At 53.4% G+C, this 21,704-nt stretch overlaps 1 protein-coding gene across 4 annotated transcripts; it reads right to left on the bottom strand.

The window, feature by feature from the left end:
* Window positions 1–467: 467 nt before the first annotated feature.
* Nbl1 (NBL1, DAN family BMP antagonist) lies at window positions 468–11,111 on the bottom strand. Of its 4 annotated transcripts, XM_005081051.4 has the most exons (5): window positions 9,449–9,694; window positions 8,757–8,774; window positions 3,338–3,526; window positions 3,104–3,215; window positions 468–1,779 (listed from the first exon to the last, which is right to left on the bottom strand). In XM_005081051.4, the coding sequence occupies exons 1-5, from the start codon at window positions 9,511–9,513 to the stop codon at window positions 1,516–1,518; spliced, it is 648 nt and encodes a 215-aa protein (XP_005081108.1). In that variant the 5' UTR covers window positions 9,514–9,694; the 3' UTR covers window positions 468–1,515. The 4 variants fall into 4 exon arrangements, with proteins under 4 accessions (XP_005081108.1, XP_005081109.1, XP_040612195.1 ...); XM_005081052.4 differs by lacking the exons at window positions 8,757–8,774; window positions 9,449–9,694 and adding an exon at window positions 10,934–11,111 and having other exon boundaries at window positions 3,338–3,532; XM_040756261.1 differs by lacking the exons at window positions 8,757–8,774; window positions 9,449–9,694 and adding an exon at window positions 8,400–8,608 and having other exon boundaries at window positions 3,338–3,532.
* Between the last annotated feature and the right edge of the window lie 10,593 nt (window positions 11,112–21,704).

Below are 21,704 nucleotides of genomic sequence, written 5' to 3'. Positions count from 1 at the left end.
AACTCCTGTGCGCCAAATACACCTCGTGCACAAAAAATAAGGACAAGATCAAAATGGGACTGAGGGTTAAGCAAGATGACCTTTCCAAATGACAGCCCAGGCCCAGCCTCACATTCATCTGTAACCCGTTTTAGGGCTCATCTGTTTCCTCTTCTTCTGGGGCTCGGAGCAGGCTGGTGACACGTACCAGGGCTCATACTGGATCACTGGGAGTAAAGAGATGGCAAGAGGGATCCCAAGGGATTGTGTCTAAATCTAGTTGTCCAGGCCCAGCCACGTGTGAGTCAGGCAGACAAGCACGTAGAAGCCCAAGAGAGGAGGTGAGCAGGAGGCCGTGCCGAGGAGGGGAAGTGAGGGGCCACCAGACACAGGGAGGAGCTACAACAATACTGTCCAGGCCAAACCCAGTGCCTATCCCCAGGCCCACAACCCCCTGGACCAACAGAGCCAGTCTACAGGAAAGAGAGTGGAGGCATTGAAGGTATTTATTCATGAAAACACTCGGGTTCAGGGGAGATGGCTACTAGTTACAAGCTCTAAGGCTCTCGTCGAACAGCCACGGGCTGGGGCACCCCCCAAGCAGGGAGTGAGCTGGCAGCCCCCTGGACACAAACACTGGTGCCAACCAACGTATCAGGGGACAGAGGGCTCCTCCTCCCTACCTGCCCAGCCGTAGGGTTAAAGTGCAGCTGGGAAGGAGGAGAGGGGAGAATAGGGATCTAGAGAAAGCCGAGGTCAGCAGGGGCCCTACACAGGGGCCTCCTGTCCACTATGGTCCCAGGTGATGGAGACAAACCAAGCACCACCTCGTTCGGAACGACTGGCCCCAAAGACAGTGTGGCTGGCTGCATCTGCTTCCCAAAGGGTCCAGAGCATGGCTGGCAGAGTGCTAAGATCTCTGGAGGGAGGAAGGATGTTCTTTCTTCTTCAGTGACACTCTGGCACCTGAGTCAGCGGGGTCCCGCCCCAGTCTGACCCCTGACCCACTCCATTGAAGGGGTTGCTTTCCTGGAGGCGTGGGGGGGGGGTGAAGGACACCTTTAGGGAAACCTACGGGGCTGGCACTTCCTGCTTCTGCCAGCAGTCTTCCCAGCCTGGGCCCTGCTGCTGCCATGGTACCCACCCTCTGCCCATCCCTGGGGATCCTGCCCCATCAGGAGTTGTGTGGACCCTGGCCTGGGCCTGCCCTGTTTGAGGGTCTTGTTCATCCTCAACAGCTCAGCCCACTTCCTCTCCATCCCAGGGACTCATCTCTAGAAAGCAAAAGACCACACTTCACCTTTCAAAAAAAAGAGCCCTGAGGATGTCTGCTTCCTCCCCCCCATCTTGCATATATTAAATTGTGCAGCTTGGCTCCAGCCCCTCCCTTCAGATCTCCATGACAACCGGGCAGCATTCCAAGTCCATCCAGTGCCAAAGGGGATGAGGGGGCTTCCGCCTCCCCGCTCCCTCTTCCCTGGAGGGTGGGACCCGACATTCCACAGGGGACAAGAGGGGAGGAAGGGTTGGGGGCCCTCAGTCCTCAGCCCCCTCTTCCTCAACCTGAGGGGCTCCAGGAGGTTCTTCGGGCTCTGGGGTCTGGCCACCGGGGTGAGGGTGGGGGTGGGGGTGGGGGTGCGGTCCAGGCTGGGAGGCCAGCCCGTCTTCACCCTGCACGTAGACGCTCAGGCCCTCGTGACTGGGCTCCTTGCCGCAGGCCTGGCAGCTGCAGTGCACAATCTTCTCCACCAGCTTGTCCACCCTGGGCACCTCCTCATGGCCAGGACACTCCAAGGTCACCTGGGTGAAGCAGGAGGAGAGGAATGGGAGTTCCCTGAGCCTTGGGCAGGCGTTAGAGACCCCAAGAACAACACATCCGAGGGCACCGAGAATCCCAGAGTTCATCTCCGACAGTGATCTGTGAACCCACCCACAGGGGGATTGGGGAGGGAATGCTGAGCTCCAGCAGGAACTCCTAGTTCATCTTCTTACCCGCAGCCGGCCCCTCCTACCCATTCCCCCAGGCATGGGGGTGGAGCGTAAATCCCTGTTTGGAGTTCCTACACACACTGTGCTCCCAATGAACTTGGAGGCAAATCCTGACCCCTCCCTCGGGTCTTCGGGACTTTCAGGCTGGCCCTGGATGACCTCACCACCCCAGAAGCCTGCTGCACTCCCACCAGCCCTGCACCAACTGCTTTTACCCCCAAAGACTTTTCTAATGTCCTTCCCTCTGCCTGGAAGGTTATGGCTCAACCAAATCCTCCCACTGGTCCCAAATTGCACAACTAATTTCTGGGCAAACTTTGTGACTCAATTCCATCTCAAGCCCCCACCCCAGCAAGGTTCACTCTATAGCAACCCCCTTAGCACCCCACTCTTGCCTTCTGGTAATGCTTCCAACTGTTCTCCCTCCCTCTCTCTCCCTCCCCCTTATTCCCCTCCTTTCTTCAGCAGAGCACCCACTCCATGACCACTCTGGAGCACAGGTGCTGACAAGGTCCTTCAAGGGACTCGGTCTAGTTGCCCTAATCACCCGGATGTGCTGGGACGCCTGCAGATATGATAGATGCCCAAAGCAAAGGTATAGAGCGCCGGGAGAGCCCGTAGCACAAGGCTCGGACTGGGTCAGAGGGTCTGGAACAGCGCCCTCGAGGAAACAGTGCTTGAGCCAAGAGCAAAAGGACTGGTAGAAGGAAAGCGGAATAAAGAAGTAGCTGAGCAAGGGGAGGGGCAAAGAGCATATGCAAAGGTCCTGGGGTCGGGGGAACAGAGCAGGTGGGAAGGGCTAAAGTGAGGCATGATGGTGGTGGCAAGTCCTTGAAGAAGGTGAGAGGCGCTAAGGAGGCTCTGAAGGGGCTGGTGAGCCGGCTCATCAGGGCGGTGCAGGGCAGAGATTTTGGTCTTAGTCTGTAACAGTGAGAGGAGCCTGAAGGACCGCGGTGTTCGTGACATGGGTGGAGTCTCAGGAGTATCTGAGATCCTCTATGTGGGTGTCAGACTGAACAGTGTGCCCTATGTGTGTTCCCGGCGGGGGCCCTGCAGGTCACACACATGAAGAAGCCTTGGGAAGTACCCAAGGCCTCCTGCTGCAGGACAGGGACAGACAGACAGCTGTACTCACAATCTCCCACATGGACTGGGCTGGCATGCAGGAGTCACAGTGCACCAGGGACTCTGTGGACTGCGGGAAGGTGTTGGGGACGCTGTAGCTGAAGCACTGTCCTAGGCATGCCCTGTGGGAGGAAACATCCCTGAGGCCAGATCTCCAGAGGGGAGGCAGGGGTGGACAGCCCTGATTTTCCTTACCCTCTCCCTGAGTCCCTTTCCTTACCCTCTCCCTACCCCAGAGTCCCACCTGTTCTGGATGGACTTGGCCTCACAGCCGCTGTGGCCCACAATCTGTGTGATGTTCTTGGCTTCACACCAGGCACTCTTGTCCGGAAACAGGGCCAGCTTGTTGATGGGTGGTGGGGCAGCCAGCAACATGACAGGGAGGACGACCCCCACCAGGACCCAAAGCATTGTGCCCGTGACCTCCAGAGCCCTGGAACTGAGCACAGGTGTCAGTGAGGTGCAGAATAGCCCTCGAGGCTAGGTGGTGGAGAGCAGGGCTGTGTTCTAAGCTCTGGACTCAGAGTTTAAGGCCAACTCTCCACAGACAGAACTTTTTTTTTCTTTCTTTCTTTTAAGACACAGTCTCATGCAGCTCAGGCTGACCTCAAACTAGGTCTGTATCCGAGGATGACTTTGAACTCCTGATTCTCCCAATCCCGCTTCCCCCCTGCTGGCATGGCAGGCAGGTAGCACAATGCCCAGCCCCAGGCACACCTTGAAGGAGGTATTTCTCCTCAGTAAACCTCAAAGGCAGCTGTGCAGAGCCCCACATCCGATGGTCCTAGTGGGACAGTTGCTAGTGTCAGGCTGTGAGTGTGCCTCAGTGGCACTGTGTGTGCCTAGTTTGTGCAAGGGCTCTGGGTTGGATCCCTCATATCATAAATCCAAAGTGATCCTTTGATTACAGGGTTGAGGCCGTCGTAGTCCATGCCTCCTAGAAAGACATTGCCACTCAACCTTATGGCACTCAGACAGATAAATTTCTTCTTAGGATTCCCCCACCAGAGTGTCCAGCCACCAGAGATCCCCACACATCATTACCCGCAACGGGATTTTAACCACCCCCACCCACCCCCATCCTCCAGTCAAGCAGAGGGCCGCTTAAAGTTCTCCTTCCGGGAGTAAGGGACTAATTCCAGTACATGCCACAAGATGGCGCTGCAGGACAGTCTGTGTCTAAAGGAGCCACTCAGAGGGGGGGACTTCTGCCACTTTCCCCAACTTTATCTTCTGTAAGCTTCACCACCCCCACCCCACCCCCTACACAGATACCTCAAAAGTAGTGGAGGGGGTTTCAGAAAGACCTGAACATAGGGAAGTGCTTTCAAAGGCAGGGTGTCCCCAAACCCCTCTGAAACAGGACACTGGGGAAAGGTAGATATGTATGTATGTATGTATGTACGTATGTATGTATGTATGCATGCATGCATGCATCTCTCTATCTATCTATTTATCATGTATATCTATCATCTATTCTATCAATCATCTATCTATATATCATCTATCATCTATATACAGATATCATCTATCAATCATCTGTCTATCTATCTATCTGTCTATCTATCATCTATCTAATGCTTTGTGACCCTGGAACCTTCAAGCCTCAGTTTCTCACCTGTAAAATAAGTGGCACTTTCAAACCTGGTGGTGCATCAGAATTCCCTGGAGACTTTAGAGTGTGAAAGCTCTCAGCTGGGATGAGATTCACACTTTCCCAGGGTAGTTCTGGCAAGCAACCAGAGGGAACTATCCCCAGCTCAGACAATTGGGAACTGTGTCTTAGTATTTTCCCCACCGGAGCCTGGGCGAGCTTGAATCGGGGATAGAGGAGCAGGGGCATTTCCAATAACTCTCTGGAAGCTAGGTACCAGGAGTGGGGAAGGCTGGCTCCTCTGTGTGGCAGCCCTGCCCTGGACTTACTGACGGGGTGGCAATCACAGGTGTTCTGCAAAGTGTCCAGGCAGGTGACAGTAGGAGTGTCAGCCCCTGCAGTGAAAACACAGGTCTGAGGAGTAGGCTATGGGGGGGGGTGGAGCAGCCATCAGGCTCACCAGGCAGGGCCCCAAGCTACTGCTCCTCTCTCTGCAGATGTCTTGGTCCTTGGAGATGACCTCTGCCCCTGGCTTGACAGGGAGAGGGACAGCTGAGGCTGGAACTGGACAGTGTGCCTAGATCCCAATAACTTTCTGCCGTGGTCCACACTCGGCTACATGTTCCAGACTCACCCATAAGACCCACAACAAAACCCGCATTTTTAGAGCAAGCACGTCCCAAAGGAATAGACTGGACTTGTTCCTATACTTAGGCAACAACCTCAGCATCTGGCAGGCCTCCTGATCCGATGGGCACTCCACTGACCCTTAGGAACTAGCCTGACCCAAGGTGTGACCACCACCTTCTAAAGGGTTCCAAGACCCATAGAAGATCAGAACTCTGGGCCTTCCTGAGCTGGACTAGCCCCTCTAGGCACCAGAGAAGTCCCTCTATAGTACCTGCCTCTGTGACACTTTCTTGGCTAAAGTGGAGGCCGGTCTGGAGCTTAACCATGAGGCTACCTGGAGACAAGACACGGGACATTTGCAGAGTGTCACTGACCCAGAGATTAGGCCCTGTTATTAAACAGATGTGGTAGAAGTTGAGGAGAAATGACATAGACTGAGTTAGAAGACCACCTGCCTCTCAGGTGTCCAAGAGGGGACAAGCACAAGGACCAGCCACGCCCTTCAGAAGAGTGGTGTACCCCAAGCCACCACTACCTCGCCAGGACCTAGAACAGAATGCTGGGGTCACCCTCCACCTCCCAACTCAGCAACTAGAGCACCAGTAGACTGGCCCACTGCCCTGGAGTCCCTGGTGTTAGAAGTCCCCAGGCTAGGAGCTGTGTGACTGTGAGAAGAGTTCATCACTCATAGCCTGCTTCCCTTGGCTGTAGAGAAGACATGCCTCCTTCTTAGAACTGGGAGGCTCCCATGACAGCATCCATCGCCCAGTATCCAGCACTCAGCACCCACAATCCAGCACCCAGTATCCAGCACCCTTCATCTAACACCCAGTATCCAGCACCCAGTATCTAGCACCTAGCACCCAGCACCCAGCACCCACCCAGTACCCAGGATTCACCCACCAACACAGCTCTCTTTCCTGGGATCATGAGTAAATCTGGGCAGTGTCAGAAAGGAGGCCAAAGAAGTACCGTTAGGACCAGCCACTCACACACACTCTGCCCAGAGGCCATGATGCCCTCCACCCATGGGTGGGCTTCTTGCAGGTTTAACCGCTTGTCAATTTACCCTTCTTTGTGTGTCTTCAACCTGCAACTCAGCTCACTTCTGTTTAGGCAACAGCTGAACTTTCCTTCCTGGGCCTTCGGAGCCTCAGCGAGCTTCTCATAGCTCCCACCCTGAAGGTCACACAGAGTGCCAGGGCAGGGCACAAGTGAGCCATCTGTCAGACCAACACCCAGGCTCTGCAGAGCTTGTCCCAAAACACTTGCAGCAAGAGAGGAGCCACGGCCTCCCCTGGGCTATTCATTCCCTGTAGCTGGCGCTCCCCGTCTGGGGCCTTCGAGGAGGTGAAGCTGCAGTTACGCTCGCCCCCCCCCCAAAGCTCACATCCCACCGGGAAATGCAGAGATGCCTGAGCGAGAGGGCCGGAAGTTCCTAAGTCTGGGCTGAGTAGAGGATTGGTTAGTGGTGAAGGTCAGGGAGGGTGCTCCCGGCCTGCGGTTACTGCTGGAACAAAAGCCAGCAGAGGGGATCACAACCGGTAGCCCTATGGCCTCTCCTGCCTGGCAGGGAGATGGTGGTCCTAACGGCTGCCATGTTACTTACAATAACTCCACTAGACAGGCCCTGGCTCCCCCACTTTCTCTTGAAGAATGGAAACACTGCGGCCCTCCGCTGGAATTTGAATAAGCTTACATGTCCCAACAATAGAAAAGCCGAGGTCTGATTAAGAACTTAAGGAGGAATCAGGTGAGCCAGCAGTTACCCTCACAGACTGAAGGCTCACAGAAGAGAAGGAGAAGCAAGAAATGGGGAGTGAGGAGTCCGGGAATGGGGGTGTGGAATGAAGGGTTGGAATGGGACTTGGGGTACCCTAGGGGCAGCCTTCCTGTCCCTGTCAGAACTCCTGGTGCTTAGCCATTGCCTCATCTGGAACCTGGCTCCACAGACCAGAGTTTGAGTCCCATTCCTGGCTCCCCGAAGACCAGCATGTGGTCATGGCAGAAGCTGATTTCTGGGTCTAGGTACAGGAGGGAAGTGCCCTGCTGTGAGCTCTGTGGCATCCTTAGCACAGGTGGCCACACCTGGGGGTGGGCAGGATATTTCTGGTGAACCTCTCAGGGCAAGTGCAGGATTATGAGAGGTGTGCCCCTTATTTCCAGCTCCCCACAGGCCCCACTGTGCCCTGCCTTTTCTGAACTGCCATTCATACAGAAAGGAAGCCCCACAGGGCAACATCCACAGGCTGACCCCTGTGATCATGCACAGGTCAAGAAGAGGCCGACCCATCTCTCCCAGGCAGGAAGCACTGTGGCAGCTTCCCTGGCCCTTGACTCACAAGGCTCTTCAGGAATGCCAGGGGGTGGGGCTGTGAATACACAAGGCTTGGCCCACAGCACACCTGCCAGGCTCCCTCAGCTGCCCTGAGACACTCACCAGAACCGTGGAAGCCCTGGGCCTCGCCTGCAAAATCAAACCACCAGAGCCCGGGTGTGGCCAGAACAGGCACCTGTGTGTGTTCTCCAAATGACCCTGAGGCCCAGCCAGGTCAGGAACTGTGTGTGGCCCCCTTAGTGTCATGGCTGACAGGCTCCCCTTGGTCCCACCACTGGATTCTAACACCTGTAGTAGGTATTCATTCTAAATGCCGCATGGACTTAGCTCTCAAGGACAGTCACCACCACCACCTACTAAAGCTTTTATACAGCAAAGAGGTGACTGCGTGCCTGAAGGGAACAACTTTCCTCTAGACAGTTGGCTGTCCTGGAACTCACGTTGTAGACCAGGCTGGCCTTGAACTCACAGAGATCCACTCTGCCTCCTGAGCGCTGGGATTAAAGGCGTGCACCACTATGCCTGCCCCCCCCCCGTCCTGTTTCCTCTTTCACTAACTCTGAAAAGTCAGGGTCAGTCTCCACCAGGATTTTCTAGGCAGACTGTACCCCACCCCACCCCTCTCTCACACACATATATACAACCTCACACAATTTCTCTAATACATACACAATCACACACGTGGGGGGGGGGGATCTCTCTTCTACTCTCCACAATTAACCTGGGCTCGGGTTCAAATCTTACTTAGCTCAGCCACCTGAAGATGTCTGTGCTCCAGTTTGCTCAGATGCAATGTGGGGGCAGTAAAGACCTCTCTGCCCTAGGCAGCTGTGAGAGTTAAACTGGAGAGGCTGTCACTGTGGGGTTACAGCTTCAGGAGGTCACCCTTGAAGTCATTTAGCCAAGTTAGTCTCCGATCCTCCCTCCAGATCCGCTTTAATCCTTCGTGTTTCTCAATCTGGGATGCATCTGCTGTGATAGGGATTTAGAAGGATACCTTGAACTGAAACTTAAGCAAGCAGCAAGATGGCTGGGAAGTTTCACAAGCTGCCAAGTGTCACCCAACACATCCACTTGCCAGGGTAGGAGCTGGGACAAGACCTGATGCCAACTCTACCCCTTTGGATGACAGAGGCCTTGGGAGTGCAGCCCACCGCTAGACCTCCCTACCAAGGGCCAGGCTATGCCTGGTGCCCACTGTGCATGCGGCTGCCGGAGAGGGTGTGGTGCTTGTGGCCGCTGCCCTGGGCTTGAGGATCAGTAGGGTGGGGCAATCCTCCAGGTCTTGGAATGAGTACAGGGACTTCCTTGAATGGTGCAACTGAAAAAAATGCTGTTGGGGAGGGGGCAAAGCAGTGTCTAGCCTGAGGTCTAGCTCACACCAGTCAGGCCCAGCTCTGGGTCCCCAGGTGCTGAAGGAGAGGGAGTGTCTCGGGATGAGTGTCCTAGGAGCAGGGCTGTTCATAGAGACTGTGTCAGTGACCTGAGCTTCACCTCCACAAGCCTCACACTTACCACCTGTGAAACAGACGTCGGCGTAGCCTGGGACCATGTGGCTTAGTAGATTCTCTTGGGGGAGAGTCTGGCTCCAGTGTGCAGTTTAAGGCCACAAGGATTCCATGACCCCAGGAGCACCACAGGGTGGCTTTCCTTCCTTCAGCTCCAGCATGAGCCAAGAGTGCAGTGGTTTGCTGCCCAGGGTCCATGCCATGCCACCGAGGCCTACCTCCTAGGCCAAGCGGCCATTCCGCCTTCCAGCCCTGGGTATTTCTATGCAGGCAGCTGGGCCCCACAGACCGAAAAACAGTCTCCAAAACAAATGTATGCTAACTGCCGACTGCAGGGCAGGCTTACACATCTGCTCAACAGAAGTTCCCCTCAGACTTCACCAACAACCCTGCCCACCCCACAGCCTCCGACCCCTGGGGCTGCCAGCAGGAGGAAGGAGCTGAAATTTCACTTTAAGGAGGCTATACCTCAGGCTATGGCGCAGCATCCACTCCCCTGCCTAACCTTCCAACATACAGGCCCAGGAAAGAGGTCTGGCTTTCAGGGAAGGGTGGGGAGGGGTGGGGGTCACCAAGGAAACGCCCCAGCCTTGTCTCTTCTTTGGCTCTAACTCAAGACAAACCCGCCCAGGCAGTTCCAGCATCCGTGGGAGTCTCGGGGGGCTGACTGCCTAGTGACAAAGAGTGGGGGGCTGTCTGCTGACAACTTACTTCCCCACTCTCAGCCTGTGCCAGTAGGCTGTTTTCCTGGGGTGTTCCGAATTGCAGGCTGGTGGCTTCCAGCAGGGCAAGGGCCTCGGAAAGCCTGGAAGTGTGGTTTTTCTCCCTTGATGCCCGCCCGCTACCCCCTCCCGTCCCCCCCCCCCAACCAGGCCAAGGCAAGCAGCTGCCCCCTTTAGTGACGCTTGTAAAAGATCATCGCCTGGCCCGGGAGCCAGAGCCGGCTGGAGGGCAGGTGGCCGACAGCAGAGCCCTGCGGTGAACACTGCCTCATTGGGGTGGAATGCTTACAAGGCTCGCTATAACCTCTGGAAAGGCTAGCCAGCTCGAGCGCTCACGCCTGTTCTCCCTCTCTCTCCCTTTCTGCCCCTGCAGAGGGGATTGACACCGGTTATACTTTGGGGCAGGAAAAAGGATGGTTTGGGGTCTTTCATAGTGCTAGAAGAACTCTGCACTAGCCCAACAGGGGGACCGCGCCTCGGAAGCTGGGGCGGGATGCTTTGATTTGAAGGGTGGAGGTCAGGGAGGCTCTCAGCCACCGAGAGAAAACGCGAAGGCAAAGAAAGTGAAAATCGAGGCACGAGGGGGGACAGCGGGAGAGACAGAACTCCTGCGAGAGCGTGGAGGCGGAAATGCAGCGACGGAGAGTCAGAGACCTGTGGATGGAGACAGGGACCGAGTGGGGGATCAGGACAGAACCAGAGGAAGAGCGAGCCCAGGAGTCCTAGCGCTGCCAGGCGCCCGCCGGGCGACGCTCTCCCTCCCACTCTTAGTCCTGGCGGTGAAACTACTACGAGAAACGGAGCCTCGGGGAGCGGCTGGCGACCGGCTCGGGACGCCGCCGGTGCCCCTTGGCCACCCGGGAGCCGCGCCCACGTCCTCAGCGCGGGCGATCGGAGACGCCGGGCTGGCTGCTGAGCTGCGCGGCGCGGGGGTCTCGGGCTGGCGGGGCGCACAGAGGAGCTGCGGGACTCTGGGGACGCTGTAGGGCGCGTTAGCAAGGGGACCCCGGCTGCCCCTCTCCAGCGTGCGGGCCGGGGCGATACTTACCGCGCGCGGCGGCAGCAGGGAGCGCGGCGCGTCCTCCTGGGGCTCCTGGGAGGTGGTTGGGGGCCTCGGGGATCCCAGACCTTGGGCTGGAGCGGCCCCGCGAGGCTCGGCTGGGCTGCTCTTCTGGCCGTCTGCGGCCCCGGGCGGGCGCGAGGCGCGGGGGGAGCGGCGGGCCGAGAGCCTCCGACGTCAGGGTGTCTCAGCTCCAAATAGGGAGCGAGGGCGGGGGCAGCGGCGGCGAGGGGGAGGGACGCGCGGGCAGGGCGGGAGGGCGGGCGGGCGAGGGCCGCTCCCTCCGCGCGCGAGCAGGGGCGCCCAGGCCACGGACCCCACTCTCCCCACGACCGGGACAGAGATGAAAGGGCACAAGCCAGGCACCCGGCCGCTTCCCAGGATTTGATTCCCCTCCGCCAGGCTTTTCTGTGCTATCAGGTCTTGCCAGGCCTTGGAGTGACAGTAACAGACTTTGGACACTTGCTGAGTGTAGCGCTTCAGCCTACTTGGGTTCCAGCACCAGGAGCCCATCCGAAGCTGTTCCCAACCTTCCCGCAGGAAGCAGGGTTCGGATCTGGGCAGTGCTCCTTGCCCCTTGCCCTCCAAACAACTTAGCTAGGGCATCTGAGAAGCCCAAACAGACTCAGTCGGGCTCTGTGAAGAAGGGACAGTGCAGGTCACCTGAAGGAGGGTCTATCTACCTAAATCCACTACGATGAATTGCACTGGTGTAGCCTGTTCCAACAGAATAAGATCGATCTGGACTGGGGCTGTAGCCCAGTTGGCAGACTGCTTGCCTCCAATGCAGGAAACCCTGGCTTCTATCCTCAAGCCCCCATAAACTGGATCCAGTGGCGCCCACCCAAGACCCACGGTCAACTAAACAGCCAGTTCCAGGTCACCCTAAGAACAGGAAGAAGGTAGTGTCCTTCTTTTCCCTTGGAAGTACACCAACAGGTAGGATGGTGGAAGTTGGCGGTCCGTCTGTAGCAGTCACATATGCCCATGTATTTAAGTCATTCAGATGGGCTCAACCCTGCTCATCTGACATCTCCAAGTTGCCAAGAATGGGGTGGGGGCAGGCAAGGAGGCCTCCTAGTGACCTAGTGGTAACATCATGGCTGTCCCAGGCCACCTGCTCTCCAAATCAACAGCTGTTATGCTGTTCTTCAGCCTAGGTTGTCCCCTCCCTCTATCTCCCATTCAATGTCTTCATCTACCAGGGTCCTCAAGTGGAGTGAGGTGTGATCTTGCAGCCTGGGATGTATCTGTTCATGCTGATCTCTCTTTATGATGTCGTCCTCCCTCAGCCCCTTGAAGGCAGAGAGAGTTCTTCGTTTCATTTCAGTGCTATCTCCATTTAATACATGCAAAGGGCCCAGAAACAGCTTAAGTAGCTCATCCAAAAGTTACACAGTAAGAAGCTAAGGTTTGGAGGACCATGCCCTGCAGACACCAGCCTTGATGCGTTGTACTGTATGTTTTATGGCAGAAGCTTGCCAGCAGCCTCAGTGTGGACCTTGGACAGGAGGGGAGTGGATATGGGTGTCCTGTGAGAGCCCACTCCCACCAGACACGGTGACACGTGCCCGTAATCCCTACATTTGAAAGGGAGACTGAAGGTCAGGAGCTCAAGTGTACACACAAACACACACACTCACACAAAGAAGAAAAAAACCAGTGTAATTTTAAAGCCAAGCAAACAGGAAAAGGACCTGCTCCCACAACACACTGTAGGAAGCTAACTGTGTGGGGTAAGGTGCTGGTTGGATCACATACACCATAGCAGAGAAGGCTGGAATCCCAGCCAGCACCCTCTCAGACACGGGGAGGTTCCAGAGCCGCTCCAAACACCTAACCAAGGACATGGGGTTAGTAGTTGAGTTACATCTGTCTGGCTACGACCAGTGATGACAGCAAGCTCCAGTGTTGGCAGGGGATCTATAAGGGACTGAGTATCTTTAGCAGCTACTGTTTTATACCCAGCTAAGCAGCAGTCTGTTGTCTGTTGTTTCCCGTCTACTCTTTTTTTTTGTTGTTGTTTTTTGGTTTTTTTGTTTTGTTTTGTTTCAGTTTTGTGAGACAGGGTTTCTCTGTGTAACAGCCCTGTCTGTTCTGGAACACTTTGTATACCAGACTGGCTTTGAACTCACAGCAATCCACCTGCATCTGCCTCCCAAGTGCTGGGATTAAAGGCGTGCACCACCACCTCCTGGCTCTCATCTACTCTTTACCACAATCCCATTGCTCCACTGTACTAGTGAGGACAAAAGTGTCATTAGCCACCCTCCCCCATATCACAATGATTGATAAAGGCTAAATTTGAATGCATAGGCCCTGGTCCTGTGCTCACACTCACTCTTGGCTGCCTCAGAGCCCCTCCCCCTGGGATGCTGAACCCCTGGGATCCAGGGTAATGGGGCCCCAGCAGGAAAGGCAGAACCTGTCAAGTCAGAGTCTCCAAGCTCCAGGAGATACACCTGGTTGGCAGCACAGCTCCAGCTGCCCAGGCAGGCCTGGCTGGCACAGGGCATAGGCTCGTGGCCAGAGCCTGCTGGCCCTAGGCCAGTCTCTTGGGGCCGAGGTAATGTGGGGTCCAGAGCTGGAGCTGAGGGCTGAGTGCCCCTCTCCCCAGCTCATTAGCAAACATCTGGGCTCAGGAAAACGACTGACCTGGAATGTGACTGGGCTACAAGGAGCTGCCCCCTCCAGGGTCCCTGGGGAGTGTAAGCTCCCTCCTGCAGGGCATGGGGCTCGAGCCAGCTGTTTCCTCTAATCCTGTCAGCCTGGCCTCCTTGCTGGTCCAAACCTCTGCCTCCTTGGGGGTCCAAACCCTGGAGGAAGAAGAGTGAAGGCAGCCAAAAGCCTTTCTTGCTCAGGCCCGCAGCCTGAGAACATCTACAGGGCCCCAGTCAGCGCTGCCGTTCAGAGCTGACCAGAAAAGCCAGGATCTCCCTACATGGTCTGACTCCATGCTCTTCATCATTCATGGACTCCGGGGCTATGTGCAAACTATTCCACGCTGGTGGCTAGATTTCCCTATCTATCGAATGCAGTAAGGAAGAGCATACAGTCCAGGCGTGTTGCTAGCATTCATTCACTTATTTAACAAATATTCATTGTGTCTTCTATGTGCCAGGCAGCTATGAGATGTTGGGGACCTGACAATGGACTAGACCAATAAAGACCCAACTTTCCAGAAACCTTAGAACAGAAAGGAAGATATCGGAGAAAAACAACAATTTATCTCTATTTTTATGGGCATTGGTGTTTTGCCTGCATGTATGTCTGTGTGAGGGTGTGAGATCTTGGAGCTCCAGACAGTTGTGAGCTGCCCATGTGGGTACTGAGAACTGAACCCGAGTCCTGTCTGGAAGAGCAGTCAGAGCTCTTAACCCCCCTGAGCCATCTCTCCAGCCCCAGAGGGGAGAACTTTATGCTTGTGTGTGAACTAAGCTGGGTAAGGTGGGTGGGGGAGGGGAGAGCTATTGAGAAGCTTCCAGAAAACAAGGCAGAGGTGACTTTTAAGGTGAGATTCTGAGAAGGAGCCAGAATTGAAGGAGATAAATGGATGCAAAGTGCTGGGCACAGTTCCTGGAAAATAGCACGTGCTCCATAAAATGAAAGCTATTTTAGGGAGGTTTGTATACACAGTGTAGCTAAGGCGCTGGAGTCAGAGCCTCTGGATGGAGTCCAGGTGTTATCACGAAGCTTCCTCGCCTCACTCCAGGGACACACTTGCTGAGCCTCAATTTCCTCATCTGGCAATTAGGAACATCAGTGATTTCCTGAGATGCAACTGAAAGATACAGGCTGCGAGGGGGGGATGGGGGGTGGGGGGGTGTCATATTCTTCAATGGTGTTGACAATGGTAAGTTGCCCTTGCTCAAGTAAGCATCCCCCACCTATGTTCGAGTAAGCAACCCTACTTAATTAAGTTCAGTGGGTCAGGGTTAGTGGGATGGCTCAGTGGTAATTGTGTTGCTCTTCTTGAGGATCCGTGTTTGATTCCCAGCACCCATGCCAGAAGACTCAGAAATGCCTGCAACTCCAACTGCAGGGGAATTTGATACTTCATCTCCTGGGGTACCTGTACTCATGTGCACAGACCCCTCCCCCATGTGTATACGATTTTGTTGTTGTTGTTGTTTTTCGAGACAGGGTTTCTCTGTAGCTTTGGAGGCTGTCCTGGAACTCACTCTGTAGACCAGACTGGCCTCGATCTCACAGAGCTCCACCTGCCTCTGCCTCCTAAATGCTGAGATTAAAGGCACATGTATGATTATACACATTAAAAATATTTTTAATGTGGGTCACAAAAATGCGTTTGTACATACATAAAATATGGAAGGGAACCTACCGAGGAGGGCAGATTCTGCAGGAGGGGGAAGGGAAGGAAGGAAATAGGGAAATGTGGTCAAGTATATAATATCAATGTTTGAAACTGAGAATACTTTTTTAAAAATGTTGCTTCATTTTATCGCACTTGGGTGTTTTGCCTTATGTATGTCTGTGCACCACACATATCTAGTGTGCATGGAGGCCAGAAGGGGCCATTGGATTTAGTAGAACTGGAGTAATAGATGGCTGTGAGCCACTGCATGGGTGCTGGGAATTTTACAGAGTAGCAGTGCTCTTAACCTCTGAGTCATCTTTCCAGCCCTGAGAATAATAAACAAATATTGCTGTTTTTAATTTGAGACAGGATTTCACTATGTAGCCCTGGATGACCTGGAGTTCTCTATGTAGACTAGGTTGGCTTCAAAGGGACAAGAGATCCACCTGCCTCTGCCTCAAAAGTTCTGGGATTAAAGGCTTGTGCCACCTTGCCTGGACAGGTAACATTTTTAAAGAGGGGCATGCAGGTGAAGCAGCATGCATGGGCTCCGCCCCCGGAAATAGAAGTTATTGCTGTTGCATTGTCCTTTCCCAGGAGGAAAAAGACTGGCCCACATTCACTTAGTGAGTCAATAGCAGATAGATTTGGACCCAGACGCAGGTGTTCTGACTTTGGGCCTATGCATCTATTTTGACTGTGCCCTCTGGGTCTAGGGAAGCAGGACAGGGTGACTATGGATTACAGATCTGCTCTCCAAGGGTTTGGGAAGTAATGCCTTGACCAGTCCTGGAGATTATGGGTGAAGTCCCAGGGGAAAGCTTTCTTTTCTTTCATCTTTTTAGTGCTCTCAAAGCGTGTGTGCGTGTGCGCGCGCACGGGCGCGCATGCACATAGCTCTCTCCTTCCATGTGGGTTCTCAGGATGGGTCACAGGCTGTCAGGCAGGGTGGCAATGCACCTTTCCCTGCTGTGCTGTTTCTCCTGCCCATGAAGAGATTTTGATGCTGTTTTCAGGGTGGGAGACCAAGTGAGGCAAGGACTCCAGTTCCAGGAGGGAAGTGGGGAAGAGAAGAGGGTCAGAGAACCAAAACTGATGGCTTCTGATGGAAATACGAACCCCGCAAGTGTGCATTTTCTGCTTCCCTGATGAGACTCCCCAGGAGGAACCAGCCTGTGTGAGGGCTGAGTGAGCTGCACCCCACTACCCTCATGCTCCCGTACTCCTCCCACCCTGAAACGCACAGCAGTGCTGTTCCCTTCTGTGTCGCTCAGAAACGACACAAACTAGTTCTCAGGTCACTCTCCATGCTTTCCTTTTGTTTCTTCCATTCCTCAATGAGTGGGAGAATTTTTCTCCCTTCTTAGAGAGTTAGCCTAATACCCCCACAGGGCAGGGTTTTTCTTAACATTTCTGTGCCCTAGATACATTTATTAGAGGGAAAACAACTAAACCCATCATGACTGGCGGTCTATATAACTTGGCAGCAAACACTTGCCTAGGACACTTGAAATTCTAGGCTTGGTCCCACTGGGGCAGAAACACACACCCCTTTTATAGACATGCTGCTGGGTAATGTACTTTATGCTATACGTTCTGTGACTGTCTTCCAGTCCTCAAGAGGCAGTCTCAGGCCAGGGGTGGGGAGTGGGGGAGTGGGGTAGTGCAGTCCTTCAATTCCAGCACTCAGGAGGCAGAGGCAGGTGGATCTCTGTGAGTTTGAGCCCAGCCTGGTCTACAGAGCGAGTGTCAGGATAGGTTCCAAAGCTACACAGAGAAATCCTGTCTCAAAAAAAAAAAAATAGGAAAAATCTACCATCAAATTGAGTTTCTTCGTAAGGCAGATAGAACCTGGTTTTTTAAGACATGGTTTCTCTGTGACTTTGAAGGCTGTCTTGGAACTAGCTCTTGTAGACCAGGCTGGTCTCGAACTCACAGAGATCAGCCTGCCTCTGCCTCCCCAGTACTGGGATCAAAGGCGTGTGCCGCCACCACCCATCCCAGAACTCAGTTTTATCTATAATAAAGAGAGGGGTTGGTGAAGTCTGGAGGGCAAGTCTTTGATTTCTCAGGCACAGCCTACTGTAGGAGGACAAAACCAACCCATCTACAGTCTATATGGAAAGCAACTTTTTGGATGGTAACATGTGATCATGTTATTATCTCCCTGGTCATTTAACTTTCCTCCTCAGTGATATCCCATCTCTGCCGTCATGCTGGAAAAAAACAGGGCTCATCAGTCTTCTAGTGAATTCCAGGAAACAGAGGGTGACTGCTCATGACTACACAGGGAGCCAGATGCTGGAATGAGAGTAGATGGGTCACGACCCTCTGACAAAGCTCTATCTCCAAAATTATTTACATACAATTCATAACAGTATCAAAATTACAGTTATGAAGTAGCAACAAAAATAACTGTATGGGGCTGGGCGGTGGTGGCGCACGCCTTTAATCCCAGCACTCGGGAGGCAGAGGCAGGCGGATCTTTGTGAGTTCGAGGCCGGGCTGGACCGATAGCCTCCGAAACAATACAGAGAAACCCTGTCTCGTAAAAACCAAAATAAATAAATAAATAAATAACTGTATGGTTGGGGGTCACCACAACATGAGGAACTGTATTAAAGGGTCGCAGTATTAGGAAGGTTGAGAGCCACTGCTCTATAGGAAAGGGGGGAAGCCTCTCTTCAGACTGAAAAGTCACTGACTCGCAGTGATCAGTCAAGGCCACCCACTGAAAGAGAAATCTAGTTTAAGGAGCCTAAAAATATTTAAAGGTGGGGGAGGGTTTGGTAGTAATGCCTTTAATCTCAGCACTTGGCAGAGGCAGGTGGGTCTCCGTGAGTTCAAAGCTAGCCTGGTCAATACAGGACAGTCAAGAATACATATACATGAGACCCTGTTTCAGAAAAAAAGGGGGGGCATGGGGTTGGGGGATGGTTGTCTCACAGAATAAGGAATAATGTGTGACATGCTCAATGTTAGCCATATAACCATCTAAGGTGATCAAAGTGTATAATGTTGGCTCAAACTGGCTAAACACAGAAAAGAAAACGATGGTAATGTAAGTGAACCTTTTTCCCTACTTCCCTTCACATTTATTTATTTGTTTGTTTGGTTGTTTTAAATGGAGACACTAGCCTGGAACTCAGAGATCCAGATGCCTCTGCCTCCTGAGTACTTAAAGGTATTGCCACTAAGGCTAGCTCTCTCCCTACTGAAGGTTCCTCACTTACTCTACTTCCTCCAAGAGTTCTCCACACCTCTGAACCCACACAGTAAGGGTCGAATAATCAAAGCCTATTACCCTGCACACAGTTGCACAGCAGAAGTCACGGTTCCTACCCAGGCTGAAGCCGTTTTGCAGGTTCCCCATTTCTTCTCCGTTCTTTTCTCCTTCTTCCCATCCTAGCCTGGTACTGACCAAGTCCATGTGCTGCACACCAAGTCAGAAAGCTGTGTGGGATTTCGGGCTACAAGTCGTGGTGTCTCATGACTATGCATCAAAGGGAAGCAGAGTGGGCGGGGGTGGTAAAGGACAACCTAGCTCATTAGGGAGGATGGGGCACTTTCCACCGAATAGGTCACATCTGAGCGGCTCACTCCTCACCTCGTTTGCTCTCTCCTGGGGGTGTGCAGGTCTCAAAGCTAACAGCTCCATTCTGCAACACTCTGAGTCCTCACTTGTCCTACTACATACACTGGGCACTGAGGATGGAACCCGGGGCCTTGCCTGTGCTCTGCAAGCACTCCCATCACTGGGCACCAAGCCCTGCCCTAGACAGTGATTTTATAAGCTAGTGCTAATAGCACGCCCATTAGAGCCTCAAAGACTCCGGGGTGGAATTTCCCCTGACCTCATTTACAGATGAAGAAACTGAAGTTTGGAGACTAGGAACCTCCCAATCCTCGGCAGCTTGGGTCCAGGGCTTGACAGTTAAGCCTGGAGGCCTGCGGTCTGTAGTCCAGTCCTGCCTCCCCTTCCAGCCCGTCTGCCAGCTTTCCTCTGTTCCTTTATCACTGTCCTATCCCACACAGAGCTGCTTGCTGGACCAGGACAGCTCTCCTGTGCCCGCCCAGGAACACGTTGTGCCCTGAAAGCACCATCCGTTGGTGTCAGAGTTGAAGTGGCACTCTCAGCACACTTGAAGGAAGTGGTGATGGCTTCCAGATGAGCTTATTATCCTAAATTTAACATTTTTTTTTCAGCACTTAGAATTTCCACTTTCTCCCTTCCACCCCTGTGCATTTGGGCAATTAGAAAGCATGCAACAGGAAACCATTTGAGTCTCAGACCAGTCCGGAGGAAGGCAGCCCCAGCTCCATGGACTACATCCTTGTGGAAATACTCTGCAGAGTTTATTTGGACAGGCTCAAAAATAGTCCTTCCAACAATGCAATCAGATTGAACCATGACAAGTAAAATGCAATTATGGGTTGGTTACATTAGAAAAAAATGTAAACAGAGGTTTGAGAACCAACAGCAAAAACAAGAGCCATCTCCTTCACCCCAGTGTCTGCTTCCTGCAGGATTGTGGGATGGCATTCTTGGGTCTTTTGAAAGTGGTGAGAGGATGACATTCACTCAAAGGGACAGCTCAGCAAAGTGTTCTGAGGCCACTTCTCAGAACAAAGACATGCTTCTGTAGACAGCAAATGTGTCCCAATAAAGGCTCCCCAGCCATTCGGAATGCAAAAGTCATTTGCCTAAATGAGTTCAAAATACATATTGTTCTGGGCCAAATTATACAGTGTCAAGTTCAGACCGTATGTATTTATATATGTTGGCAGCGCAGGCCACTTCTGGGGCGCCACAGTTTTGCCCTAGTATCCTGTGCCCAGCTGGGTTCCCATCACTGGCTTTTTAAACCCATGAGTTCCCTTGTGTTTGGTTTCAGAAGGGCAGAGGAGGGGTGAACCCAAAGCTCCACAACCCCACAAGGGGCCAGGGCCCCCAGAGGTCTTGAATTTCGAATGAAACTTCAAAACTTCAAGTAGAACAGAATGCTGCCCCCTTGCCAACAAGCTGGAACTTTGTGAAGGCTCATCTGAGATCTCTCTCTCTCTCTCTCTCTCTCTCTCTGATACACACACACACACACACAGAGAGAGATAGAGAGAGAGATAGAGAGAGAGATAGAGAGAGAGATAGAGAGAGAGATAGAGAGAGAGATAGAGAGAGAGAGAGATAGAGAGAGAGAGAGAGAGAGAGAGATAGAGAGAGAGAGAGAGAGAGAGAGAGAGAGAGAGAGAGAGAGAGAGAGAGAGAGAGAGAGAGAGAGAGAGAGAGAGAGAGACCAGGCCCTGGACTGCTCATGCTCTCTGTTGAGAGCTATAAGGAGGGAAACTACGACTAAGACTGAGACTAAGACCAACAGCTGGAGCTCCATTGCCTGGCTTCTGCCCAGAATCATTGGGGGGGAGGACACAACACTGGTACCTGGGGCATTTCAGCAGAGCTCTAAGGGTGCTGAGGAACCAGATCCCTGCAAACAGTGGCCTAAAACCTAGCCAGTGGTGAGACAGAAATTCAACCTTGGCCCTGTGTCTTTTTGGATGGGGGAGGGCTGCCATTCTTAACTCTGAAGGCAGAAAAGAGGGAGAACAAGGGACTAATCTGTAAAGCAAGTATGGAGAAGAGCTGGAAGGGAGGAACTCAGCTGCCTGACTATTTTTCTTTTAATGCCATGGTTGCTCTGTATGGGTTAAGAGAGCTGTGTGAAAAATAGCCAAGTGGCTGAGGCATGCCATGGCCATGACTTGCTAGCCTGGGCACAGCCCATTATTGGCAGAGCACCCCTGCCGCCTGTTCAGGTTCACAGCCCAGCTCATGTTTCTGGAAAAGGAAGTAAAACAAAGAATAAAGGAGGAAAAAGCAGAGGGAGGGGAGAGGCCACCCTGAATTTACTCACCAAAGCTCTTTCAAGGTCTGAGGTCTAATCAACGGGGCTGGCACTGGCTGATGCCTCTCCGGCTGCCCCTTCTGCCCTTTCCTGCACTCTAGCTCATGGCTGCTTGTCCTTTCCCAGCTATGGCCATGCCCATCATTCAGAGCATTCACAGTGGACACCTACAAAAGCCTGAGCACATGTGCTGTACACATCACAAGAAACAGGAAATACTGTCATGCCTCACACGGACACACGAGAACAAAGTCAAGGGGAAGTGGGCCTTTGTCTTCAAACCTTAGCATGTCCTTCCATTCAGGTTGTGGCCACCAACTCCATACTATCAGCCAGAGCTGAGACTGCACGAAGCTCCACGTAGTATTGGGATTGGCAGCAGGTAGGGCCCAAAGCAGTCATGGTCCACTGGTGATCCAGTGCGCAGGCCTAGAGCAGCATCAGGAGGCGCCCCTCAAGACTTCACCATGGCCATCACTGCACAGGAGTACCAAAGTCTCCAAGGGCGGATGGGAGGCTGTGCATTAGGGGGGTGGGAAGG

The sequence above is a fragment of the Mesocricetus auratus genome, unplaced genomic scaffold (genome assembly GCF_017639785.1).
Source record: "Mesocricetus auratus isolate SY011 unplaced genomic scaffold, BCM_Maur_2.0 Super-Scaffold_100014, whole genome shotgun sequence".
In the NCBI taxonomy this organism is placed as follows: Eukaryota; Metazoa; Chordata; class Mammalia; order Rodentia; family Cricetidae; genus Mesocricetus; species Mesocricetus auratus.
The sequence above is the reverse complement of the archived record's forward strand: the minus strand, read 5'-3'. Positions and strand labels throughout refer to the sequence as shown.